The sequence below is a fragment of the Alternaria burnsii genome (genome assembly GCF_013036055.1).
Source record: "Alternaria burnsii strain CBS107.38 chromosome Unknown 726, whole genome shotgun sequence".
Taxonomy (NCBI): Eukaryota; Fungi; Ascomycota; class Dothideomycetes; order Pleosporales; family Pleosporaceae; genus Alternaria; species Alternaria burnsii.
This window is the reverse complement of record NW_024066126.1, coordinates 62,782-86,067: the sequence shown is the minus strand read 5'-3', so window position 1 is coordinate 86,067 and position 23,286 is coordinate 62,782. Positions and strand designations below refer to the sequence as shown.

General features: G+C 51.6%; 6 protein-coding genes across 6 annotated transcripts; 2 read left to right on the top strand and 4 right to left on the bottom strand.

The window, feature by feature from the left end:
- Positions 1-299: 299 nt before the first annotated feature.
- GT037_010179 (ribose-5-phosphate isomerase) lies at positions 300-1,154 on the top strand (the record flags this gene model as incomplete). The annotated part of the gene is made up of 1 exon (XM_038935226.1): positions 300-1,154. The coding sequence occupies one exon, from the start codon at positions 300-302 to the stop codon at positions 1,152-1,154; it is 855 nt and encodes a 284-aa protein (XP_038782022.1).
- Positions 1,155-1,298: 144 nt separating this feature from the next.
- GT037_010178 (glycoside hydrolase family 61 protein) lies at positions 1,299-2,812 on the bottom strand (the record flags this gene model as incomplete). The annotated part of the gene is made up of 3 exons (XM_038935225.1): positions 1,299-2,524; positions 2,577-2,664; positions 2,714-2,812. 3 exons carry the CDS (start codon positions 2,810-2,812, stop codon positions 1,299-1,301), a joined length of 1,413 nt encoding a protein of 470 aa, XP_038782021.1.
- Positions 2,813-4,313: 1,501 nt separating this feature from the next.
- On the bottom strand, positions 4,314-9,994 carry GT037_010177 (atp-dependent rna helicase dbp7; the record flags this gene model as incomplete). Its single annotated transcript, XM_038935224.1, has 2 exons — positions 4,314-6,685; positions 7,510-9,994. The coding sequence occupies 2 exons, from the start codon at positions 9,992-9,994 to the stop codon at positions 4,314-4,316; spliced, it is 4,857 nt and encodes a 1,618-aa protein (XP_038782020.1).
- Positions 9,995-10,309: 315 nt separating this feature from the next.
- GT037_010176 (pantothenate synthetase) lies at positions 10,310-11,523 on the top strand (the record flags this gene model as incomplete). Its single annotated transcript, XM_038935223.1, has 2 exons — positions 10,310-10,334; positions 10,388-11,523. 2 exons carry the CDS (start codon positions 10,310-10,312, stop codon positions 11,521-11,523), a joined length of 1,161 nt encoding a protein of 386 aa, XP_038782019.1.
- Positions 11,524-12,660: 1,137 nt separating this feature from the next.
- Positions 12,661-13,097, bottom strand: GT037_010175 (uncharacterized protein; the record flags this gene model as incomplete). Its single annotated transcript, XM_038935222.1, has 2 exons — positions 12,661-12,960; positions 13,062-13,097. 2 exons carry the CDS (start codon positions 13,095-13,097, stop codon positions 12,661-12,663), a joined length of 336 nt encoding a protein of 111 aa, XP_038782018.1.
- A 6,132-nt stretch (positions 13,098-19,229) lies between these two features.
- Positions 19,230-22,558, bottom strand: GT037_010174 (xylanolytic transcriptional activator; the record flags this gene model as incomplete). The annotated part of the gene is made up of 6 exons (XM_038935221.1): positions 19,230-19,376; positions 19,489-20,308; positions 20,427-20,739; positions 20,801-21,988; positions 22,176-22,191; positions 22,244-22,558. 6 exons carry the CDS (start codon positions 22,556-22,558, stop codon positions 19,230-19,232), a joined length of 2,799 nt encoding a protein of 932 aa, XP_038782017.1.
- Between the last annotated feature and the right edge of the window lie 728 nt (positions 22,559-23,286).

Sequence of the window (23,286 nt, the reverse complement as noted above, 5' to 3'; positions counted from 1 at the left end):
TGCTGGTGGGGCTCACATCGTCATTTTGGCCGATGCTCAATCATCTCGTCACGAGCAAATTGTTCCTCCCGTGCCGTCTCGTCGCGATTCTCCGTAAGCATTAGATTATCCTGAGCACTGCAAAACAAGCTGCAATCCGGTTAATGCCGTTGAAGTTGAACCACGTCTGGGTGGCCAATATAAATCAGCAAGCGCGCGGCATCAGTCATCTCACGTCTCGACTGCCCCTCCGACCTCTGCCAAATTCTCGGTTACACATACAGCCGTCTAAACCTCGTCTCCTTAGACACGCAACAAGCATGACTGACACAACTGTCGAGGCCGCAAAGCGCGCTGCTGCTCACCAAGCAGTAGCCGATCACTTCGACCCTGCAGCCACCCACGTTGGAATTGGCTCTGGAACTACCATTGTATACGTCGTCGAAGCCATCAAGGAGCGCTCCACGAACCCAAACATCCTCTTCGTGCCCACGGGCTACCAATCGCGCCAACTCGTAGTCAACGCCGGCCTAACCGCCATCTCCTTCGACAGTCTCCCCGATCGCGTAATGCTCGATGTCGCTTTCGACGGCGCCGATGAGGTCGATTCGGAACTCAACTGTATAAAGGGAGGAGGTGCATGCCTGTTCCAGGAAAAGCTTGTCGCCGAGCGGGCCAAAAAGTTCGTGTGTGTCGCAGACTACAGGAAGAGACAAGATCGCCTTTTGACCAACTGGCCAACCATACCGATAGAGGTTGCGCCAATGTCTCAGCTCAAGGTCGCTGCTGCCCTTAGGATGCTTGGTTCAACGGGCCCCAAGCTAAGGACTACGCTACTCGAGAAGTCGGGACCCCTGAAAACGGACCAGGACTTTTACATTATCGATGCGCCCTTTCCCGCCCTGCTCACTTCTGCCGACGTTGCAGCTGGAAAGGGCAAGGGTGATGGAACTGACGGTACGTGGGAGGTCAACACGATTAGCAAGGCCATCAAGGGCCTGACTGGTGTATTGGAGGTTGGCATCTTTTCTGGTTTAAACGGCATCGATGCACAGCGACTTCGCGAGCAGGATCAACTGACCAAGACCGTACGGGGCGGCCAGAAGCCTGTCGCCGTCTACTTTGGCATGGAGGACGGAAGCGTCAAGATGCGGACAATTGAGGGAGAGAAATAGATTTCAAGTGTGCAATAAGTAAACACGTATCATTCATAGCTGGAAAGCGAAACTCATCCTAAAACAGAGCTCGTGAGCTCGCGATCGCCGTCGCAGAAAGTAACCTTTTCTTCTCTTTCCCTTCCACCGTGCCCAAGTCTCCATCTACCATGCAGTAGCAGTCACGTAGACCGTCGTGGTAACAACCTCAACATCCGTTACAGTAACGCACTTCCATCCCTGGGGGCATGACACTTCAGTTGGGGCAGGACCGTTCGCGGACGATGGTCCGACGGTGATGGTAGAGACAGGGACCTTGGAAAGGGTGCTGGGCTTTGTGGGCGCCGGAGGAGCAGCCGAAGCCTCGACGATAGGAGGGCTCTCGTACTGGTCGTCGACTGTAGGCTTGGGCGCAGCAGATACAACCTTATCGGCAACAGGCATAGGAGTAGCCTTTGCGGGTGTCTCCTTCTTCGCGGAGCTCGTCTTGGGCGCAGCATCCACGATACCACCGCCTACAGTCGCCATGATCTTGCCAACATCAATGCTCTTCTTGACAGGAGTCAGAACCTTGCCCTTGTTAGGAGGGCCGTTGAAGTTCATAGCTGTGCATTGAGCGTTGATGTCCTTGCACTTGTCCTGCCAGATCTTGCAGCCTGCATTGCCAGTTGCAGGGCTAGTGTTGAAGCACACATCGCTCTGGTCCCAGCACTCTTGAGCCGAGGCCCAGCAGCCCTTTTCTGTGTTGTACGACGAAACTTCCTTGCCGCACCAGTTTGCGTTCTCCATGATGCAGCCCTCAGGCTTCAACCCATCGGCTTGGGTGGTCGACGCTTTTTGCGTACCGCCAGCTGTGAGCTTGGCGACCTTGGGGCCAGGGACAACGTACTCGCTGCCGGGAGTGTTGTAGATGTTGAAGTCGGTAGACGGCTGACCATACTTTACGTAGCCAGGGATGGAGACAGTGCTCTCTGGGACAAGGTTTCCGCTGCTCTCAAGGAAGAGCTGTGCGCACCCAGTGTAAAACTGAGGATCATTGTCATTTGCGGCGTGGAGAGCAAGGATCTCGGGGCGGGCAAGGTAGTCACCTCCCTCAAGGCCCTTGGGGAGGTTCACATTCAATAGACCATTGTTGTCAATGATCTCGTCGGTGCACCAGCGGTCGGTAGACGCATCGTAACCATGGTCGAAGATTTTGAACCAGCCATCACCGACAGCCTTGTCGGTGCTAGCGTCTGCGACCTTCTTCAGGTAAACGGCACAGGGACCCTTGTGGCCGCGGTCAAGACGCTCCTTGGTAGGGTCATTGGGCCACGAACGGATCTCAAACGTAAGGAGGGCGCCATCCTTGACAGGCTGAACGCGGGAGACTCCTTTAGTACCACCGACATCTAGAGTGATCATCAGCGTCGCGTCTAAAACAGTCATGTAAAGCAAACGTACTGCAGGCCATGTCGTCGCTATCGAGGCTGGCAATGGGACTGCTGGCTTTCGCAGCATTGGGGTTCATGCGGATGGCAACACCATCACCCTGGTTCCTCTTAGCATGTAGCATGTATGGAATGAATGGCAAAACAAACCTGAGGCATGCCGTCCACGAAGAAATCGGTGAAAACAGTGTGGGCAAGGGCAGCAGGGGCCGAGGCCAGAGCGGCGAGAAGCATAGACTGGGTCTTCATTATGGCTGGTGTTCGATTGTGGTTGACAGTAGAAGAACTGCGGTTGTATCTTTTGGTAGAGTATCTGTGATAGTATGACACACGAACGAGGACGGTTGGTCACTAGGACTCAATGTGCAGAAGAATGAATGAATAGGCCGGCTAGCGACACTGAATGAATGGAATGAGCAGCAAAGCGCCCTGGAAGGAGAGACGGAAAGTTGGGTTTTGAAGAGAATATCCTTGTGTGGTCAAAGGTGAAGAAGAAAGGTCAGTTCGAGCGCGGCGGCTCGTAGCTTTTGATTCAGACGAGCTCCGCCTAGACCAGTGGTGCACATCCCCCGTATCATCATCACACCTGACTCCTGCAGACATCGATATCCCTGGATTGTGCATCCGCTTTGCCGCCGCTATGATTTCCTTCCTTGCAACAGATCGCAGGGTGTTCGAGCCCGCTGTTCTGTTTCCTAGCAGTAACGCTGGGTTCCGAAGACGCAGTCAGCCTCAGGCACTCTCGGCCAATCAACGCGCAAGTGAGGTTGTACCGCTGAAACATGAAACACAACCAGACTATTTTAGCGAGCATCTAGTCGGAATTTTGGCAAGCTTACCCGCTAGAAGGCGCTCTCTCAGACGACACTAACTCAGGTACCGCGCCTTCATTAAACCATTTTTGCGCCGTCGCGGGTCGATCTCGTCATCGGCCATGTGCAGATGAAGACGCAGTAGAACGTTAGAAGCGGGGTTATCGATACAGACTACCGTTACCAGGAGCGAGCCCGACCACTCCTTTCCTTGGCGCTACGGATCGTCGAACATGGTAAGTTCTGTGAACTTTGGTTCAGGAGGCAGCTTGCGACGTTGGCGGATTAGGCTGACAGTCATTTCGCGAACCATCCACATTGCAAATCTCAGCCTGGTGCCAAGAGTACCCGCCGCTTCTCCTGGGGTTACACGGGATGCCAAATTGCGGCGAGGTTCTACCCGTAGAGCGTTGGCACGGCAAAACACAATTTGGCTGTTAGACGCAAACTATGAAAACAGACGTTTCATGTTCTCGACAGGCATGAGGGCGTGCAGTCGTGAAGATATGTGTCTTCTCTTCTCGGAACTGAGCGCATATGGGTTCCTGCAGCTAGCTGACCGTGAAATTATGGGTTGTGCCACTGAGCTCTCCCGATAGCTGCTATCACTTCCCAAGTCTCGCAGGACTACCCTGGGGCTGGGAACCAACCTTGTTGTTGGTTCCCAGAAAGGAAAACAAAACAACACATCAGAGCTGTCTGGGGAGCCCTGGCACGTCACGACCTCGAACGTTGGCAGGCCCCAACCTCTCCTTTTAAAAACGAATTGGCCATACCCGACTGCCAAGGTGAAGAGATGTAGTGGAAGCTCTCGCGGAAAACACCGGGCTGGTACTTATGCTGCAGTATTAAGCAGTAGAGTTATGAGCGTGTTGTTGACGGCTACAATCCCCAAATTGTTCGATATCCGGTACTGGAAAGAAGACAACCAACGCAACTCAACCGTACGATGGCCTTTTGAGAAGCGGCGACATATGGGGAACCTGCGCATACACATCCATGCTCTCGTGCTGAGCGTCTTGCGTCGACCCTGGAGGGGCTGCCTTTGCCTCCGCTCTCTCCATAATACCCTTGATGATGTTCCTGAAATCGGTCGTGTCTCGGAAGCTCTGTGCCAAGTCTTGTGTTACCGCGTTGAACCTTCGTGTAGCCCACTTTACATCCGAGACCTTGATCCCATAAACATGACGGAATGGAAGCTTGCTGAAGCAGATTTCAACACCTTCAGAGAATACCACACCTTGACGCTGCTGATTGAGGCAGCATACAATCGAAGGCTCATATCCATGTTCAGCGTGCTCGATCCCAATCTCGCGGAGGCCTTGTTTCACAGCTTCTATCAACCATCGATTGCCTCTTTTGGTCAGAAAGTGTAATTTTTTGGAGTCTCCTAGTGTGTTGGTTGGTAGTTCACGCTCAGATAAGGGCTTGCCAATGTAATTTGCCAGTCGTACAGTGTTCATATAGCGGTCCAATTGAACAGCGTCAGCAGGACAGAAAAGAGGATCCCAAGGCAGTGGCCATGTACTCAGAGAAACCAGAGGTCCCAAGAGAAACCTCTCTGAAATCATGAGAGCGTACTTTGGTCGGGGCCCTATAGTAAATGACGGACGCCTACTTGGATGTGGTGACATTGCACCATATCTACCAGATCCAGCCGTCTCGTAAATATTGTTCTTGACTGACATCATCAGATTGCTCTTTTCAACAACGTTTGTAGATGCGAAGATATTAGTTGGGTCCATATTGAGCTTGAGAGAATCCTCGATCCTCTTAAACACCCATAGCCAGTGGTCGACAAGTCTTATCTCGGCAGCCACCCGTTGAGTACGGTCGGGTGCTACACCGAAGCGGCCGAGAGACCCTTCATAAGCTACACTGTACGCGAGAGCGGCGTTTGTATGTTCCTGGGTGTGCAGACATACGTCTCCCAGCCACCGCGCGGCAGCTATATCACCATCGTCCAGATTCTGGCGATTGAGGTAAATTCCATTAAACACACTTTCGAACAAGCGTTTTGCTTTGGTGAACTTCCCGGTATAAGAAGCGCAGACTCCAAGTAAATGCCTGAGAATGCGTCGATCAGGCTGAACTCCAGACACGCATGTATGTCCGCGTTCGACTGCCGTAAGTTGGTCTTCGAGGAGCTTCTCTGCCGTGACAAAGTCATTCTGAGCCCATGCAGCCACTATCTGGTGTGCCGTCCATTCAAGATCTATTGTGCTCGTTGTATCTTTCTCATAATACGATGGAGGTGCCACAAATGGTTCTGTTATATTCGTAACCGAAGGCAGAGGAGAAGGGGGACTGGTCGGATGCGCAGCCGCTATCATGGGGGGGTTGTACGCCGGTACAACAGGAATCGGGGCGCTTAGAGATGGGACTGGGATGCGTTCCATCACGGAATCTGCGGGAGTAGCAGGCAGAGACAATGGTCGTGGCTCTGCATACAGCGATGAGGCTTCCGATCCAGAGCGCCGCGAGGGTGTTTGCAAGGAGGTGCTAGAAAACGCCAGGGGGGTGGCTGAAGGAGCCAGGTATACGGACTCTTGTTGTGTTATCAGTGGACTTGATACAGGCGTGTGCTCTATAGATGCAGCTGGCGAGCCTCGGTCCGAAGGTGTGATCATCGTTGGTACGTCGAAACTATGCAATCGTTGTTCAAATTCGAATTCAGGAAGAGCTGCTCCAAGATCTTGCTGCATAGTTTCAAAGAAGTCGTTACCTGGCCGCTCTTCCAAGAGCCTCCCTTCGTTGACAGCCTTGACAAGCCAGTCTACAATGAGATCTCGGTAGCTCACAGCCTGCTGTTGAGAGACTCCCACATCTTCAAGATCGCGGAGAATCTGACTCCACGATTCCTCGTCATCCTTGTCATTGTCCAAGATGCCCGCAGACGTGAGCCTCCCGATGGAAGCAATGCTTTCTTCGCGGTAACCGCCTTTGTAGTCTTTCTCCAACCTCTCCAGGGCTTCCAATATAAGAACCTGGCTGTCATGTATCAAGGTCGTATAGAAGCTGTTAAGCATCGACACGCTCGCGATGAGACGCTCTCGTAGGTTTCGTGTGATTTCTGGATCGTACTTGAGGCGGTCCCATGCGCGCTTGCTCTTCGTGTCGAGCCCGTTGTAACGCAAGACAAGCTTGTCTAGCTCTTCGAGTACCTCGATGCATGGCTCGTACGCATTGATAAGCTGCTGTTGCTTGTTCTCGGGTATCTTGTCATACTTGTCTTGTATGTCCTCGAGTAGGTTCGATAGCGCTCGGGCTTGCGACGTAAGAGCTTTGTATTCGCCCGAGCAGTCGCGACCTGTCTTGAGTTTAGCTTGCTGGGAGCTACGGTGGGGCAACACGGACAGTTCTTGTAGACCCTACCAGCTATCTCGCATAGCTTGAGAATATCTCCAATACTGATACCGAAACTCATCCTCTTGGCCAGTAGAGTGATTGGGCTCCCAAACCGTTACGACGCGTCCCAAGGTCAGTAGCCATTCCACGTATCGCATGACGAATATGTACGGCTGGAAGCTTGGTCATGTGTTCGGAAGGGATTACTGAATTGGAAGTTGGGGGCGGGAAGGAGCTCAATTCGCCCAGAACATTGTGATAGCCCCTGCAGATAGACAAGTCGCGGAAACAACACAATGTGCACGGCTTTATTTTCTCCTTGTCTGTGTTGCTCCGTTCAGCCACTTGTATATGGTTGTGATATTGCATTGCATGCCTCAGATGCTAAATGATGGGTCCGGGGGATGCTGACGTCACATGACCTTGCGATCCGCGATGGACCTGGGACGGTGTGCTAGAGCGAATGAGGCTTAGTTCAAACGTTCCCCAACATCGTCAGGTATTGTTCTGCGGGAACATGAATGGCAGTACAACCGAACAGCAGCTATCGTGCTCACTTTGCGTTCTTTAATCGGACAGCGTATAAGAGAGCTGTCGAAACCGACGTAGCAAATGAGACAGATGGAGGTTCCAAAGACTACAAAGACTACATGTCTGTATCGAACCTCTCAACATGAAATAGGTGCATGATTGAGAACACAAGCAGTCTCGGGAAGGTGTGCAATGAAAGATGGATATGTAGCTATCTGCAAGGTGTTCATCCCAGATTGAACTCGCTCGCCATACCCGCATGACGCATAAACTTCTCCCTCGCACGAACCGCCTTCCTCATCTTTGCCGCCTCATCTGTGTCTTGACCCTCGGGGAGATCCAAGTCCACAACCGCCCTCTTCGACGCACCGGTATCAGCTTTGCGACTGGCAAGGTCCACCTTCGGACCACCACGTACTCTAGCAGGTGTCTTGTCATTACGTCCGGCACCTGTTCGTTGTCCTGGTATCTTCATTCCAGAGGGCCGCTCGCGGAGTGCAAAGGCCTTGGCCAGATGACCTAGGTGGAGCGACTTGATGTCAAAATATTGACGTTCGTCAGCAACGTGAGTTGCGTACGCACGAATGTGGCTCTGGTAAGCTCTTCGGGCGGCTTCGAGGCGAGCAGGTGAGGCTAGGGCCCAGCGCTCGACGGCGAGCTGTAGGTCGGTAGCTTTATCCATGTAGGCGTTCTTCTCCATTACTCCACTGGTTACCAAGCCTCGGTTGAGAATATCGTCCGCGTCTTGACGTAAAATGTGAACTCCACCTTCGGTGTCTTTCCTGTCCGACTTAAGAATATCGACGTAGCCTTCTTCAGTTCCGGGCATCAAGAAGATACAAGCTCGTCCGTCGCGACCCGCACGCGCCGTACGACCGATACGATGCAAATGGTCCTCTCTGGCGAAAGCAGGATCAAATTCGATAACCAAGTCGACGTTTGGCAGGTCGAGACCGCGAGATGCGACGTCGGTAGCGATCAAGACAGACGGCTCCTTGTTCTTCGTGAACTGAGCGAGTGTCGATGTTCGCACGGATTGTTGGAGTGAACCGTGGAGACGGTATGCTGTTACTGTATGCGTCTTTGCAGAGAGTACAGGTGACTCTGCACCTGTTACTGTGAGCTTGGTTGGGTCTGATTGTGCTATCGCTTTGGTGTTCTTTGGCTTCTTCTCCACGCCGTCAACTGCCTCCTCAGCCTTCCCCTCCTCTTCATCTGTGCTTTCCTTCTTGTTCGTCTCGGTGACGCCTTCAATTTCACTGGTGAGCATGTCAAAGTGGAAGTCGACAGAGTCGGCACACGAGATGAAGACGATGGCCTTCATGACAGATCCCTTTCGTGCAAAAGCCCGCTTCAAGTAGGCTATCAAGGATACCAATCTGAGCTTCGGTGCCACCACTGCGTAGGACTGCTTCAGTTGCGCCGGTGCAAAGAAAGATTGATCGTCTTTGGCCTCGACCGTTTCCTGTCCCTTTTCTGACGGATCGGCTCGAATGTGTACTGCGTCTTTCAAACTTATCTGTCCAAGCCTCTCCACGTCCATTTTCATAGTCGCGGAACAGAGCACTGTTGTACGCTTCTCCGGCAGCCCAGGTATCCTCGAATTCTCATCTTTTCTTGCGCGCATTCGCAAATTCAATGCCCCGACAATCTTCTGAATTTCCTGCTCAAAACCAAGCTCCATCAGGCGATCACCTTCATCCAGGACAAGCCATCTGACATTGCTCACGTCCAACGCTTCTGTGTGCTCCAGGTGATCGACTAACCGACCGGGTGTCGCGACCAAGATATTGATGCCCTTGCGTAACCGTGCCTTTTCAGACTTTTTCTTCTCACCACCAATGACGGTGGTGGCTACAAGCCAATGCGCACAACCTAAAATCTTCTCTAGTACAGTCGCAATTTGCTTGCTCAGCTCGCGTGTTGGTGCCATGATGATGGCAAAGAGACCGGAATTCCTCTGTACGTTGTCGTCGACTTTGTGCTTTCTCATGTTGGCGGAAAGTTCCATGAGTCTTTGCACAATCGGTAGGAGGTATGCCAGTGTTTTTCCAGAACCAGTCTCGGCCTGTATGAAGGCATCTGAATCGTCTTTGACGAGCTGTGTTATCGCAGCCTTTTGGATCGCAGTGGGCGCCTTCAACCCCATCTTGTTCAACAGATGCGTCGCGAGCGTCGTGGACATGCCGAGGGATGTAAAGGTGTCCAGCTCGCTGCTGAGTGGGGCGTTTGAAGGTTCGATAGGCGCATCGTCTTCGCGGCGTTCGTTCGCTTCTGGCTTCGTCTTGGATGTCGGATTGTAGGTAAACAGCGAGGAAATGACCTGCTTTCCACCCTTGGGCGCACTCTGCTGTTCACTTGGTCTCTTGGTGGGGTTTGGGTTCGGGTTCGAGTGCGGTCTGAAATCGGCATTGTCTGTCTTCTCGGTTGTCCTTGGCCTAAAGTCTCCGCTCACACGCGCTCGCTTTACGGGCCTGTCGCCGGAATCGTGAAATTCGGGGCTCTTGGACACGCGTGCCTTCCTTGGGCCCAGTTCTATGCGGTTCACGTTTGTCGCATTCTCGACCGTCTTCTTGGGTACTGCCTCGCCGTTCAGTCGCGCTGTCGCCTTGGTGTGCCAGTTCTGTGCCGCCTTCTTCGCAGTGAGCCGGCTCTTCCAGTTGCCGCCTTTGAAGGTCGGTTTCGCAATTATGCCGCTGTCTGGTATGGAGAAGTTGAGGAGCATGCCATCGTCGGCCATCTTGTGCTATGTCGTCGCGTATGGGCGTGGATAAGGCGGGGTGTTGTTGCGCACGAGAGGGAAATCTCGAACCTGGGATCTTTTTAGTGGGGCACTAGGCTCAGATGGGCGTTCCCTCCCATGATGGGACCTTCAGCGCAGAAACGAGTCGTCTTGACCTTTCTCAACTTGATCACCATGGCTGCCTTTTCGCTGACTCTTTGCGCTCTGTCCCCTCACAAGCTGCGAGGGACAAGTCGTCGCATCTTGCCCGTTTTTGCGCGACTCCACAACTAAGGCAGAGCTCAGTCCGCGACACCTCCGCAACTCTCCGCAATGCCATCACTCCGTTACGCAGCCGGTGAGTGCGCTCCTCGACGCACGCCATTGAACCAAACAACTAACACTACGCAGTACCGATAGCGCGACGATGCGTGTCAAGGAGCTTGTCACGTGTGTTGCAAGTTCCTGCGAGCCACGGCATTCGGTGTCTGTCCACGAGCCCGTCACTGCGTAATGCCTTGCCCTCCTCAGCTCAAACGCACATCTTCCGCGATGTCGCGCCTTTACGAGACTACCGCCGACATCTCCGCTCCGGCAATCGTACAGTTGGTCTTGTCCCAACCATGGGTGCCCTGCACGAGGGCCATGTCTCGCTCATGCGTCACGCAGCCGCTGAGAATACCGATGTCTTCGTTACCATCTACGTGAATCCTACACAATTCGGACTGAATGAGGATCTCGCATCCTACCCGAAGACCTGGGAGGCGGACATGCAAGTGCTGCAAAACTTGAACCAGGAACTGGCGATTGCAAACCAGGGACGCGTGACAGCTGTCTTCGCACCAACCACAAAGACCATGTACCCTACACTGCCACCCGACAGCAGCATACCAGGTGTAGGGAGCTTCATTGAGATGCGTCCGCTTGGCCAGCTATTAGAGGGCGCATCAAGACCTGTTTTCTTCCGCGGCGTAGCAACTGTCTGCATGAAGCTCTTCAACATCTGCGCCCCAGATCGCGTCTACTTTGGGCAGAAAGATGTCCAGCAAACCCGCGTTATCAAGCGACTGATTCAAGACTTTCACTTGGACATGAGCCTGCGCATCATCCCGACATCCAGGGAATCAGACGGACTTGCACTATCTTCACGCAATGTCTATCTCGGCGCACGACGTCGCAGTGTTGGCATCGTTCTCAACCAAGCGCTTCGCAAAGCAGAGCTACAGTACAAGAATGGTATGAGGCTGCGGAACGACGTCCTCTGGCCTGCATTCGACCACGGCAATATGACACTGCTCGAGCAGGAGCACATGGAACCTAGCAAACGCGCCAAGTTTGAGGTTGACTATATTAGTCTTGCAGACCCTGACACCATGGAGGAGATTGATCAGATTGACGATTCGAGAGGCGCCATTCTCAGTGGTGCGGTAAAAATGCTCCCGGTCGAAGATCCGCAAGACGGTGAGGATTTAGGTCAGTTGGATGCTGAAGGTCGCCAGGTACCTGTGCGCTTGATCGACAATCTGATTCTAAATCCAATGAGATAGACTAGTCTCATCAATATGTCTGGTTATGAATAAAATCTAAATATCAAATTTGGAGTACGAGAATCTGCCGTGGTTGTGGAGGCAGGACACTGTCTACAATTCAATCGGATGTTATGACACCACTGAACTGTTCCTGTCCCGTCCTATCATGATGTGTTTACATACGTCTCTTGCATCTAGATTCCGTAGAGACTCTTTAATCGCCATCATTGTTGCTTTGCTCGATTACATGAATACGAATGTCATGACCACCTAGGCTGCGACCCTTTATTACATGATGCCCCTTGGTAGAGACGACCTCATGCACTCGCAACTGGCATTCCTCCATATCTTAAGCTGCAGTTGATGCTTGGCTTCTTCTGCTCTAGTCTTATGCACCATGAACATTTTGTTTGTGCTTAGTAAGTTTTCTTCCCTCGCCTTTGTGTTTAATTTTGGGGTCTTCTTTTGTTGGAAATTGCGACTGAGACGAAGAAGTGCCTCATTAGCGGTTCGGAGATGAAATGTATATAAGATATAACAATGTCTGTGGCTCTGAAGCGACAAGGCCTCCCAATATAGGTCAGTCGGTGAAAATAAACTACAGACCACTTTAGCTGCTACAGAAGGTCGGCATGCCGAGCCCGCCAACTCTCACCTGTTCTTCGACACGTCTGTTTAAGCTTTCGGTCGTTCCCCTACTTACAATGCTCACTTTACCAAGAACCGCTTCATCTCCGTGACTGCAGTCAGTCTGCAAGCCATTGTAATCCTCCATCTTCGCCTCTACCCGTCCGCGCATCTGCCACCAACATAATCTCATCGTACATATCTTACGCATAGCGTCATCAAAGGTGGTGTAGATCTCGACGGCCCGCAAACCCACAAGCAAGCCTGCTTCCTGCACCACCAACATCTCTTTAAGCGCCGGCAATGCTCATTAAGGATCGTCCCTGCATAATTCCATCCTTCTTCTAGAAGGTAGTTCGAAGAGATAATGCTAATTTTGGTGACGGGTGGCTTGACGTGGTCGTCGTGTAGATAGCCGATTGGTGGATAAAAGACGTTGTGGCGTTCTCAAAGACCGGTGGGAGATTTGGGAACAATAGACGCAAATCCTAAAAGGGTCGATAAGTGTAAGAGAAGTTCTGGCGCTTTCTAGTTTTGCGAAAATATGCCCTTAACATTGGGACGTGCGACCTGCGGAGATGAGAATGTGTCTGGCGGGCTGAATAGATCCGTCGAGAACAGCAGATGGAATGTGAGGATGACGGAAACTTGAAGAGGTGTGGTGCAGAGAACCAGGAAAACTTTGGTAGGAAAGGGAGAGAAAGACATGCTTCGAGAAGACAAAAAATACAAGACGATCTCGACGAGGATGGCATATTCGATCGATAGGCCACGATGCTCCTCCGACATGGCTCGCATTCCAAGTACCGGCGCCAGTGTGAACTCATCCCACTGCACAGAATTAAGAAGGCAACCGATAGGAGTATAAGAACCAAGTGACGTTGGCAGCAGGTTGACCGGTCATACTCCATTGTTGTCCTGGCACGTACGCCCTTCTCTTTGGACACACAAGCCTGCATAGACATGTCAGGGGCAGAGCCATCTAGTCAGCCACACGAAACAGGCATTAGAACTGATGAATGTACGAAAGATTGGAAGAGCGATATTGAAGAGAAGATGAAGAGAGCGCACGTGGTAGTGGGCCGCCATTAGGTCAGTGGTACGACAACGTCATCTGGAAACCCGAGCGGTCCAAGCTCCATCGTCGCGCTGATGTCGCGTCTTCAATACACTCAGGGACACTGCAGATTCGATGCACCAATCTTCGTCAAACACGCCATAACTCTCTCTCCCTTTCTCAACACATCGGCATATCACCAGACGCAGTCTGAATCACCCCGATGCTTACTATTCGGTTCGAGACATATTGAACGCCCTCACCTAGATCACCTTCAAATTACTCTGTATACTCACAATTGCGTGGCGCTTTCAGGAACCTGATGGCTACTAGTGAGTTCGCTGTTCTGACAGTACTACTATAGCTGCAGCATCACGTATACCTCTATAGTTCATCGTTTAAGACATCCACAAGACACGTTACGTTATTGATCACACTAATTCAAGTCTAGTGTATCTACACCCTACCGCTACAGGATGCAAAGATTCTTGAGAATGTGCTGCAGTCTGACCAGATATAGCCAAACGCACGATCAAACCTAGAAGTCTCTCGCAGCTGTGCGACCGATGTTTAGATATTAAAATATAAACTTCGCATATAACGACCCGCTCTGAGCTAGGACTCATTTCCGTACGACCACGTTTCCCCACGCCGCGCTTCGTTGCCGCAATCAGCCTCTTCCCGGAAGATCACGGCTAAGTTCAGAAGCTTACCTCTTTTGAGCTTCAAACAACGATGAAGTAAAAACTTTGCGTTCGGAGCAAACTCCGTCGACTTTCAACTACTTCGAGGTACTTTCCTATGCAGTACCTGTGAAAGTGGACTTTCATCCCATACAGAACATCACTCTGCTGTGGGGCATGGGCTTCGCGGATCTGTCGTAGCTGTTCGGTTTCATAAACTATCTAACCTACGACATTACACCTTGGCAAACCTGGGGATTATTGCCGGTAACCCTGCGTTTGTCGCATACCCCACATCTTAAGCATAAGGCCAAGAGCGCGAATGGCATGCTTAACAGTCCTACACCATGACAATACTAGAATCCAAGAAAAACACGGTTTCGGAAGGCTTCTCGAAGGCTTTAATTACTCGAGGAGGCCAGGGCCGATGGTCCACGAACCTGTTCTTATACCGTAGTCTGATCAAGGGTGCCCGGTAGGACCCTACATGTAGCTCTAGGTAACTATAGGTATCTGTAGGTTACCATCGGTATGTGGAGTTCACTCCCGTCAAAAGCATAACTACAGGCATACGCGTTCGCAGCTGACTCGCTCTCGCATTCGCAATATCGATCGTCTGTTATAATACCACCCCACGAATTATGTGTGCGCCATTCATCAAAGTGCTGTTCCGAAAGTCCTGGGCACAACTTAGGGCCTGACTCTTGTGTGTTCGACGCAATCGTGTTAGCACAATTGCTTTAGATCATGCCGCCCACTGCTCGTCAAAGGGACGAGATCCCGGTATCGTTGGTGCCACATCTCGTATCTAGAATACAATCTTGGGATACCACTGCTGACCTTTCCATCATCACTGACATCTATCCGAAGCTTTTCAGCACGACAACCAGGGAATTGAACGTTGTTAAAAGCGACTTTGATAGCGATAGAAAGTTCGATCGAACGGACGCCCGAAGTGAGATTGACATAATTGTGTAGATATACGCGACGCTTCCAAACCGATCCAGCACATCTGCAGTAGCCTCAGGCTAGTCAAACGTGGCCGGCTGAAGGTCTGGATGTGGCTTCCAATACCGAAAAGCTCAGGTCAAAGTTATGCAACCATTATCAACCCAATTATTGTCTATGGAGGACATGATTGGTTACAAAGAGAGCTTCATCGACCAAAGACAACACTGTGTGATAGTTGGCGTCCACTCTGCATTAGTGACAACTGCTTTCTGCCCAGTTTCTCGGAAAGGGGAGGTTTCTGCAGGTGCTAGGGCCGTACCGCTGTTGTCCTTCGTGACTTTGCGAACAGGTAGTCTCGAAGTGCATGAGCGCGCTCACTTGACCTAAAGCGGCCCTCGGATCCTGCCAACGCAGACTTAGTAGCCACTTTCGGAACCATACTCTAGCACTCCATGTGTTAGCAAAGCAGCTACCTGAGCTGGCTTTACTGCTTTGATACAGTACAATGCTTCGAGAGTTTTACCAACCAAGATATCGCAACGACTTCGGGGAGCTCGAACCTACAGTTACTACCTGGATACAAGGATGCTAGTAGTGCGCCGGTGATGCCGAACGCAACGGTGCACGGTTCTTACATCGGGACAAATCTTATGGATCCTTCATAAAGGTATCCGCGACGTAAGGTTGACATGTGAAGATTGATAACCTTGCGAAGGGATTGCGATGTGCCTTACTTCTCGTCAGAGTTTTTCGACAACATTGTGGTACCTCCTTACAGTATGCTGCGTGTAAGCAGCCTTCCTCGGGACGACCCTCTACACAGCTAAGGATAGTCGACGCCTTTCATCGGTCATCTGCGACTCTGACATCGCTTAGCCCAATGTTACGCCATTGTAGGGACTAGGTTTGACTCTGCTCGACCTAGCAAACTATCTATATCATAGGCCTGATATACATGTGGCTGACGCCCGCGTCCTCTACCAAGACTGTTCGACCCGCTATCAGGCTAAATGCTGACAGCGGGCCAAAACGGTCAAATATCCACTTTTCGTATCCCTGTCGTTACCACAAAGATCATCCCTGTTTGCTGATTATCAAGATCTAGCAAATGACGGACAAGCACGCAAGCATTGAAGGTTACTCGAGGGTACAACCGAGCTGCAACCAGTGGAGGGATACCCATGTGCCCGAACAGTCAGCCCCTACTTACCACGTTCCCCACATCCTGACGTGTCGATCGTGTAGGTCGCTTCTACTTGTGGCGGGTTGTGGAAGCGCTCCGAGTTGCCGTCGCGCGCATGTCGTACTCCATCGCGTGCTACGATCTTAGCCACCATCGCATGTTGTTTCATTTCGGTCATAGTCGACGGAGCTCAGTGTTCTTTCTAAGCCAAAGCAGCACGGAATTGGTGCACCACATGCAAGCCTCACGCCAGCCACACGCCATCTGACTGATCGAGAACGTACATGTCCGAACAACCTCAGGTCGACGCCTAGGCAGCCGACATCGCCATGAGCAGACGCCAAGAGTGGGCTATGATGGCACCAAGGCATAGCAGACTCAAGCTTGAACGTACTATCCGATACCCAGAAAAACCGGTTCCAGTTGCCCGCATGCCGCAACGGCTCGCGACGATCTGTCAGAAGATGACCCGTTTCCTTAAAAGAGGCCGCAATTCCGGATCGTGGCTGACTCCTCGAACACCGACCAGCCAGTAATCCTTTGCTGGCTCACTACGTTCCGAGTTTTTGGAATCCACGTTAATTGTCCAACGTCACCACACGGCAGACGCATGGCCTGCAGAGCGCGTGCTACGCGCTTTGACACTGTCTCAGTATTCTCCGCATGCGAACTCATACGGTAGTGTACAGTGCGGCGTGTGGGGTCTTGTTGCCCGATGCACGCCTTCTCCTTTCTTTTCATCTAAAGAAATGAGCCCCTCAGTATCTTGAAGCTTCCGAAGAAGCCCTAAAATGTGGAGAAGCGTGTCGAGAGTATGGCGCTTGTCCAGGCCACATGGCGCAGACGTAGATTGATTCGGTATTGCACAAAACACTACCGTGCAGGACTGCAGTGTCACCATGAATTTTCTTGTCCTGGGTTCGTCATTCCCTTCGCACTGGGTCATGCACAGATGGAGCGGAGAGTAGGGAAAGATTCCGGCTGAGGTGTGCCAATGATGAAGAGGCTTGCAGCTTGCGTGTCGTATGATTCTTCTTTCAGAGTTGTAAAGTTGAGAGTATTCACAACTTTTGAACAACGGTGCTAAGACAAGTCGTGCACTGTTGTCTGCACAAGCTTCAGAGTCCTTGCGACAATAAGTCATGGGCGTACAACCTATCGTTCTTGGTATGCACCTTGCGCTCCAAAGTTTTGTCATTGCCTGCAAGAAGGCTTAGTGGGCCCATGACAAGTGGTTGACTGTATATTACTAACGTGGGTTGCTGCAAGCCTGAAGCTTTACAAGAAATGTCCTCGTTGCATGCAAAGGCTCAAGCTGGAGGGCTGTTCTAGAGGTGCGGGCGGTCGCTGATCCGTAAAGTCCCAGGCACTCCATACAGTTCTGGTCAAAAATGCTGCACTACCAAGGCTCAAAAGATCTGGGGTACATAACAAGGCAATACCACATGCATTTCCTCGTGTAGTGTTGGTCAGACGGTCTCCGTAACCCATGTTTCATTGACATTTACCTACGATGGAAAAGGATCACTCCTGACCAATCGAACTACAAGTCTGAAAGAGCTCGCGCCCCAACAATCATCAAAAATTCTGTCCCACATCTGGCATGTGGTAACATTTCCGTCTCCTTATTCCACTTAGTACACTTGTAGTCTCAAAGGTATATATAGCACGTCCTGTACTCCTCGTTCAGACATGACCGGTTTCCGGAAATCATCGAAATCTCGCTGGTTAGAGTATTGGACTGAGAAGCGGAGATATGGTATGCTGACTTGAGAAACGGTCGTGTGTCGCGCATTTGGCAACAAGAGGGGTTAAAATACATGAGGTGTTCAAGTACTGGCGTTGCTTGGTACGCTCCACGCATGTCTTCTTGACTTATTGCAACATCCTTCAAATGAGCAGGGTCAGCTCGACTTTCCTAGTATATGCTTGAAGTAACGGCTTAATTGCTCAGATCTACGATGTGCTCCAGTTGTGAGTCCGCAGTAGGCATGATTCGATGAAGTGCTGTCATTCAAGGGCTCCCATCCTCATTAATCGACACGCCACTATTACAGGCATCGCATCTCACCATGACTGGCCAGCAGATTGTGCGGCACGGCCGTCAGCACAACATACGCCAGGCACGCGCGACCCACACGCCGGTTTGATCACTCCGTCTCGAATACAGAGCTATGTGTTGTATTCTGAGGTAGCAGTCGCTCTCTGGTCCTTGGTTCAGTCAAAGATCTGACGAAGGAAGCTTAGAGCTCGGTAACCGCAGGGGTGTACTCTTGAAACAGCGACCCTGGCTATACCACGTCAAAACAACGAGCTAGATGGGCGCCTGTCCACAGAACACGGCTATGACAAGCAGTCATGGTAGCAATGTTGACGAATTGTCGGCACAGTACAGCGCCTTCTCCCCTACTTTGATAGGACGTAGTGTTATGTGGCTCTGCTTAGTTTGTACGCGCTGAACACGAAATTAGGTTGGTGAATGGACGATGGCATAGGCTTGATTGAGATTGTCTGGTGCGTATGTACGCGAGGTGGGATGATGGCAGCAAACTGTTGACTAATCCACTATTCTCCACCGCGTTCTAGAAGCGAAGTCAGGAGACGAAGGCCCTTCCGAAGGTCTACAAGAGGCTAACATGGAACTTCGGAGTAACTATAACCGAGCCAAGGAATGAAAAATACGCGGAGGAACTCGCGCCTTTCGAGATATGACGCGATGCATGTGAAGGGGGACGTGGAGCAAGATGGCGTGCATAAAGTTTGGTATAAGAACGCCCATCGCAACCATCGCGCCGCAAGCCCGAACACCAATATCTCAAGGGGCGAACCCATTATGTTATAACACCGATAGCCAGTATACATGAGGTCATACACCACACTAATCGTGAGCGTCCAACCCAAACAGAGCTAAGTGGAAGTCACACCGCAAATGACCCGTGCGCCGGAGGAAGGGAAAGCAAAACGAACAAAGCGAAGAACAGCGCAATGTTGGGGTATCGGGTAATGCTAAAACGCACAAAGGATGAGCAAGGTGGTCGGCAAAGCTGTCTTCAAACAGACCACATGTCTCAGCCAAGCTCGAAAGATTTTTGACCGCCAAACAGCGAGTGGAAAGGGCGTGTATTGCTATGTTGTCGCAAAATGCGGTGTTATGTTTCCGGGACGACTGGGGTCGATGACAGCGGCAAAGGATGCGCGAAGCGAAGCGAAGCTCAAACGAGGCTTAGAGTGCAAGCCCTGTGCCGTCGCCGCTCCAGCGGTAGAGGCTCAACATCTCGCGTCGACGCTGCTGTGCAGGTTCGGCATGTTCATCCATGCCGCGGCCGCGCACTTGCTGCAAAGCAGATCGCATGACTTTACGGAAATTTCGCTGTAGAATGTTTGTTAGCATGGACCCTCGTTCTTGGCATCATGCAGTCGTGCTAGGAGCAGCAAGGAATGATTACAGGACTCGAGAATGATGGATAGTTCGAGACACTTACTTGGTATTCTGTATTGAGGGTGACGATACATGCCTCATGCGCGCGTACGATAACTTCGCATGCTCGCACGATGTTTGGGTTTGCCTCTCCTTGCAGTTTGTCGGCGATGAGGAGCAGCAGAAAGCTCCCCTGCAAGAGGTAGATACCAAAAAAGAATGGCATGAAGCTCAGATCAGGATCATACTCCAGTATTTCATTCAAAGCTTCGGCGGCTGATACTGCATGACCAGTGGCGTCGACGAAACTCTGCGACGATATCCAAAGATCGTTGTCATCGAGGAGCGAGATGGGATCCCATTTACCATTAAGCAAGATATGAAGCGTATGCATAAGGTGCGTACCATAGGCCTCCACAATCTTAGCATGCATCAGTGACTCCTGCGCTCTAGACATCGTAGAGTTGACGGACCGGCCAGACGGTGTGCCGGGATGTGCCGGCTCGTGTTCCGCGTTGGCCTCGTTCACTGCGCGACTTCGTAGCTCTTTTAGCGATTGTCCGTAAACTACGAGCTGCTGGCTGATTTCAAGCGCGTGATGATCCCAGTCGGTCTTCGTTCCAAAGCGGGGATGGTTGCGAGCATGGTACAGGTCGGTAATTTCTCCAAGGATGGTCATCAGAGGAAGGAAAAATCCGAAAATGGAGTGTCCGGTGCACTCAAAGGCAGGCCCTCGTCTGCGAAATGTGGAATCTGAAAACGATTGAGCGGAGTCCTCGAAGAATTCGCCAGATTGCCATACGTTATCGTCAAGTGGCTGCATAAGGCCCGAACATTCGACGTCTAATAAAGACAAAGGTCTGTTGTAGCATAACGCTAGGTGGCTGTTGAGCGATCAGCGTATGTCGACTCGTAGGCTTGGTATATGCGCAAGAACGTCGGCAGAAGTCAAGCGATATCTCTTCGTGGGTTGCCACGGGTGACAAAGGTCAGATGGCTTACCGATCAACAGTGAACAGCAGCCACCATATACGTCTGCGCTCTTCTCTTTGCTCTTCTGTAAAGTCACCAGGTGTGTGTTGAGTGGTCGAACATCCTGCGCCTATATGTTCCGCATCGAGATCTCCCGGTGCATCGGCGTCATTTGGTTCGGGAGGTGGTGTGACAGGCAATTCCTTGCCCAGCTTGAGTTCTCTAGCCAGTGACCAAGCCGCGTTCCACCAGCGCAGTGATGCCGCCTTGTATTCGCTTGCTGAGATCACTATGGCCAAATGCATATAAGTCGCTATATCATCCAGGCCTCCTGGCGCGCCCGCTGATGATTGCCGTGTTAGTTGGAAGGGAACGTAAAATCTTGAAGTGTATGCGTGACTTACGTAGACCAATATCAGAATCCTGTGAAGGTACACCGAAGCCACCCATCGTAACGCCACTGACCATACCACTACCATTGAATGCCGTAGGACTAGCGTCGGGGCCACCTGGTGTTTGATGCACAAGGGGCTTCAAAAGACTGATAGTGAGGTTGATAAGCTTCTCCGATAACTGGCTCCGCGCCGATGGAGATGAAGACAAATATGGGGACTCGCTTGTCAGGCAGCCAATCCATAGCATACTGGCAAGCAATGCTGGACTGCACACGCGTGGGTTGTTGGTTCGTAGAAAGGATCGTTTTCGGAAGACGTAGCCTAGTACGTAAGGGGAGACTGGTTGCATAAAGGCAGTTGAGGAACTCTGGAAATAGAGTTCAAGTAAGTCGCAAGCTAATGATATCGGCATGACGTTTGCGAGATGTGGTACTAACGGCTGCAAAACAGGATATCTCAACTGTTGAGAAGGATTCTGGTGTTGTGCGCCAGGATACATGGTTGCGGAAGGCGAAGGTAGCATCCAGCCTGGAGATCCATCAACTGGAGAATGAGCCATGTAGCCCATGTTGGACGCCTCTTCATGAATCCTGAAAGTATTCGTTGGCGCTTGTGTGTGTGCGCTTTGCGGGCTCATCATGCTGTAGGGGCTGTCAGAGTATTCGATTCCATGACCGTGAGAGGGTAAGACAGGATGCATTCCAGGCTGCATCATCTGGAGTGGTGACTGGTAGGTGAGGTTCCGGTGATACTCTTCCATGGACGTGTACTCAGGCATGGGGTTGTGCATGGGTAGCCCTTGAGTCTGAATCCGGGGCGGCTGCATAGGATGTATAGATTGCATGCTTTCAGTCATATGATGATGCATCTCAGCTTCTGGCATACTGTCAATCGCGCTCATGCTCATCGTCCTGTTCTGGTAGATTGGGGCGGCGTCCATCTCGGCTCTTGTTGTTGCGATACTGGCCGACCGACCGGACGGATCTGGAAGAGATCTTTGTCCTTCAGGAAGTTTAGGACTACCGCTATGAATAGACTCGGTAGCTTTATCCGAGGATTGTGGGGTGCTGGACTTTTCAGACTTGGGCGCGCCACTCCCCCCTGCGGCGGTCGCAGCTTGTTGCTGAGCAAGATCCTTCCGCGATGCTTTTCCGCGTTTCTTGCGCTCACGAATGTACTCGCAAGTCAATCCAAATTCTGATACAGTGTTAGCCAAGCTATTAGGCGCGGTGGTACCTGAATGATGAAGAGTGAACAGCAGCTCTAGCCAGATGATCCAAGAGCCTCTAGCGCACGCTACAAAAGTGACTTTTGGTGGTCTGACTAGACGGCTATCATCTTGGTTCCATCGTGGCCGACCTTTTAATACTCATTCACAACGTACCTATACAATGCGCACACTGCTCAGCTTATTAGCATGTTCACGAGGTGCAAGTCTGCGTGAAGACTTACAGATTGTCTACCATCGCACTTGGTTCGTAATTGGTTACACTGATCACAAGCCCGACTGATCCTACGTCGTACGGGTCCAGATGTTGAGTTACCACGTCCTGCTCGTTCGTGGAGCATCTCTCGCTGGTGTCGAGGCGCTATTGGACCGCTGGCGTACGGCAATCGATGAGGCTTGACAATGGCTTTGCCGTTTGGTAATACATGCCGATTTTGGTGGAACTGTAGACCTGCGTATTGTGATGTATGCGCGAGGGTGTCGAGTGGAGACTGTGCCATATGCTGGGCGGCAAGATGATGATGTTGATGTTCGACCATGTTCGGGGCGGGGACGTGGCTGAATGCCGAGGGGTATTGATGGAGATTCGTGGAAAGCATAACTGCGTTCTAGCGTCCGTCTCCACCACAATTCCACCACTCGAGGGCAGATCTTGAAGTGTCAATGATGGGAGGAGCAACAATGCAGTCGGAGTTGAGATTGTTCAACGGGTGGCGAAGGGCGAAGAGCTGGCAACAAGGCTGAGAGGTGTCAGCACAGTACTGGATTCCAAGGTTATGTCGTCGAGGGACGTCAAAAAAGATATGCAGGTCAGTTGTCCACACGCCGTCTTTTGACCACTGCTGTGCGCCTGGGGTACCATATAGCACCCGGTCGCTACTGTCTCCGCCTTACCGCTGGATCTTAGTGGACGCAGTGGGGTATAATACAGAACTGTCCAGTGCCTGGAGGTGCAGGGTGAGAATACCGAATCGGCATGGGCAGACAAGTCCTTTCTCCGGGACCAGCTGCATCGTGCGTCAGAGACGTCTCTGGCCACATGCTGCAAACGAGATGGGCAGCAGGGCACGCAGGTTCGTGCGTGCGTGCGTCCAGGAGTCTGAGATGGTCAACTCGCCTTCCGTTCTCCCATCTCCAGTTTGAGCAATTCACCCCTGCACGACCAGGATCTTGCTGCACACCAACATTCCACGTTGAGCACAGTCCACGAAAGCCGCTGGATCTTCGTTGCCGTGGGCTCGAACGGATACATCCCAGGATTTTCACT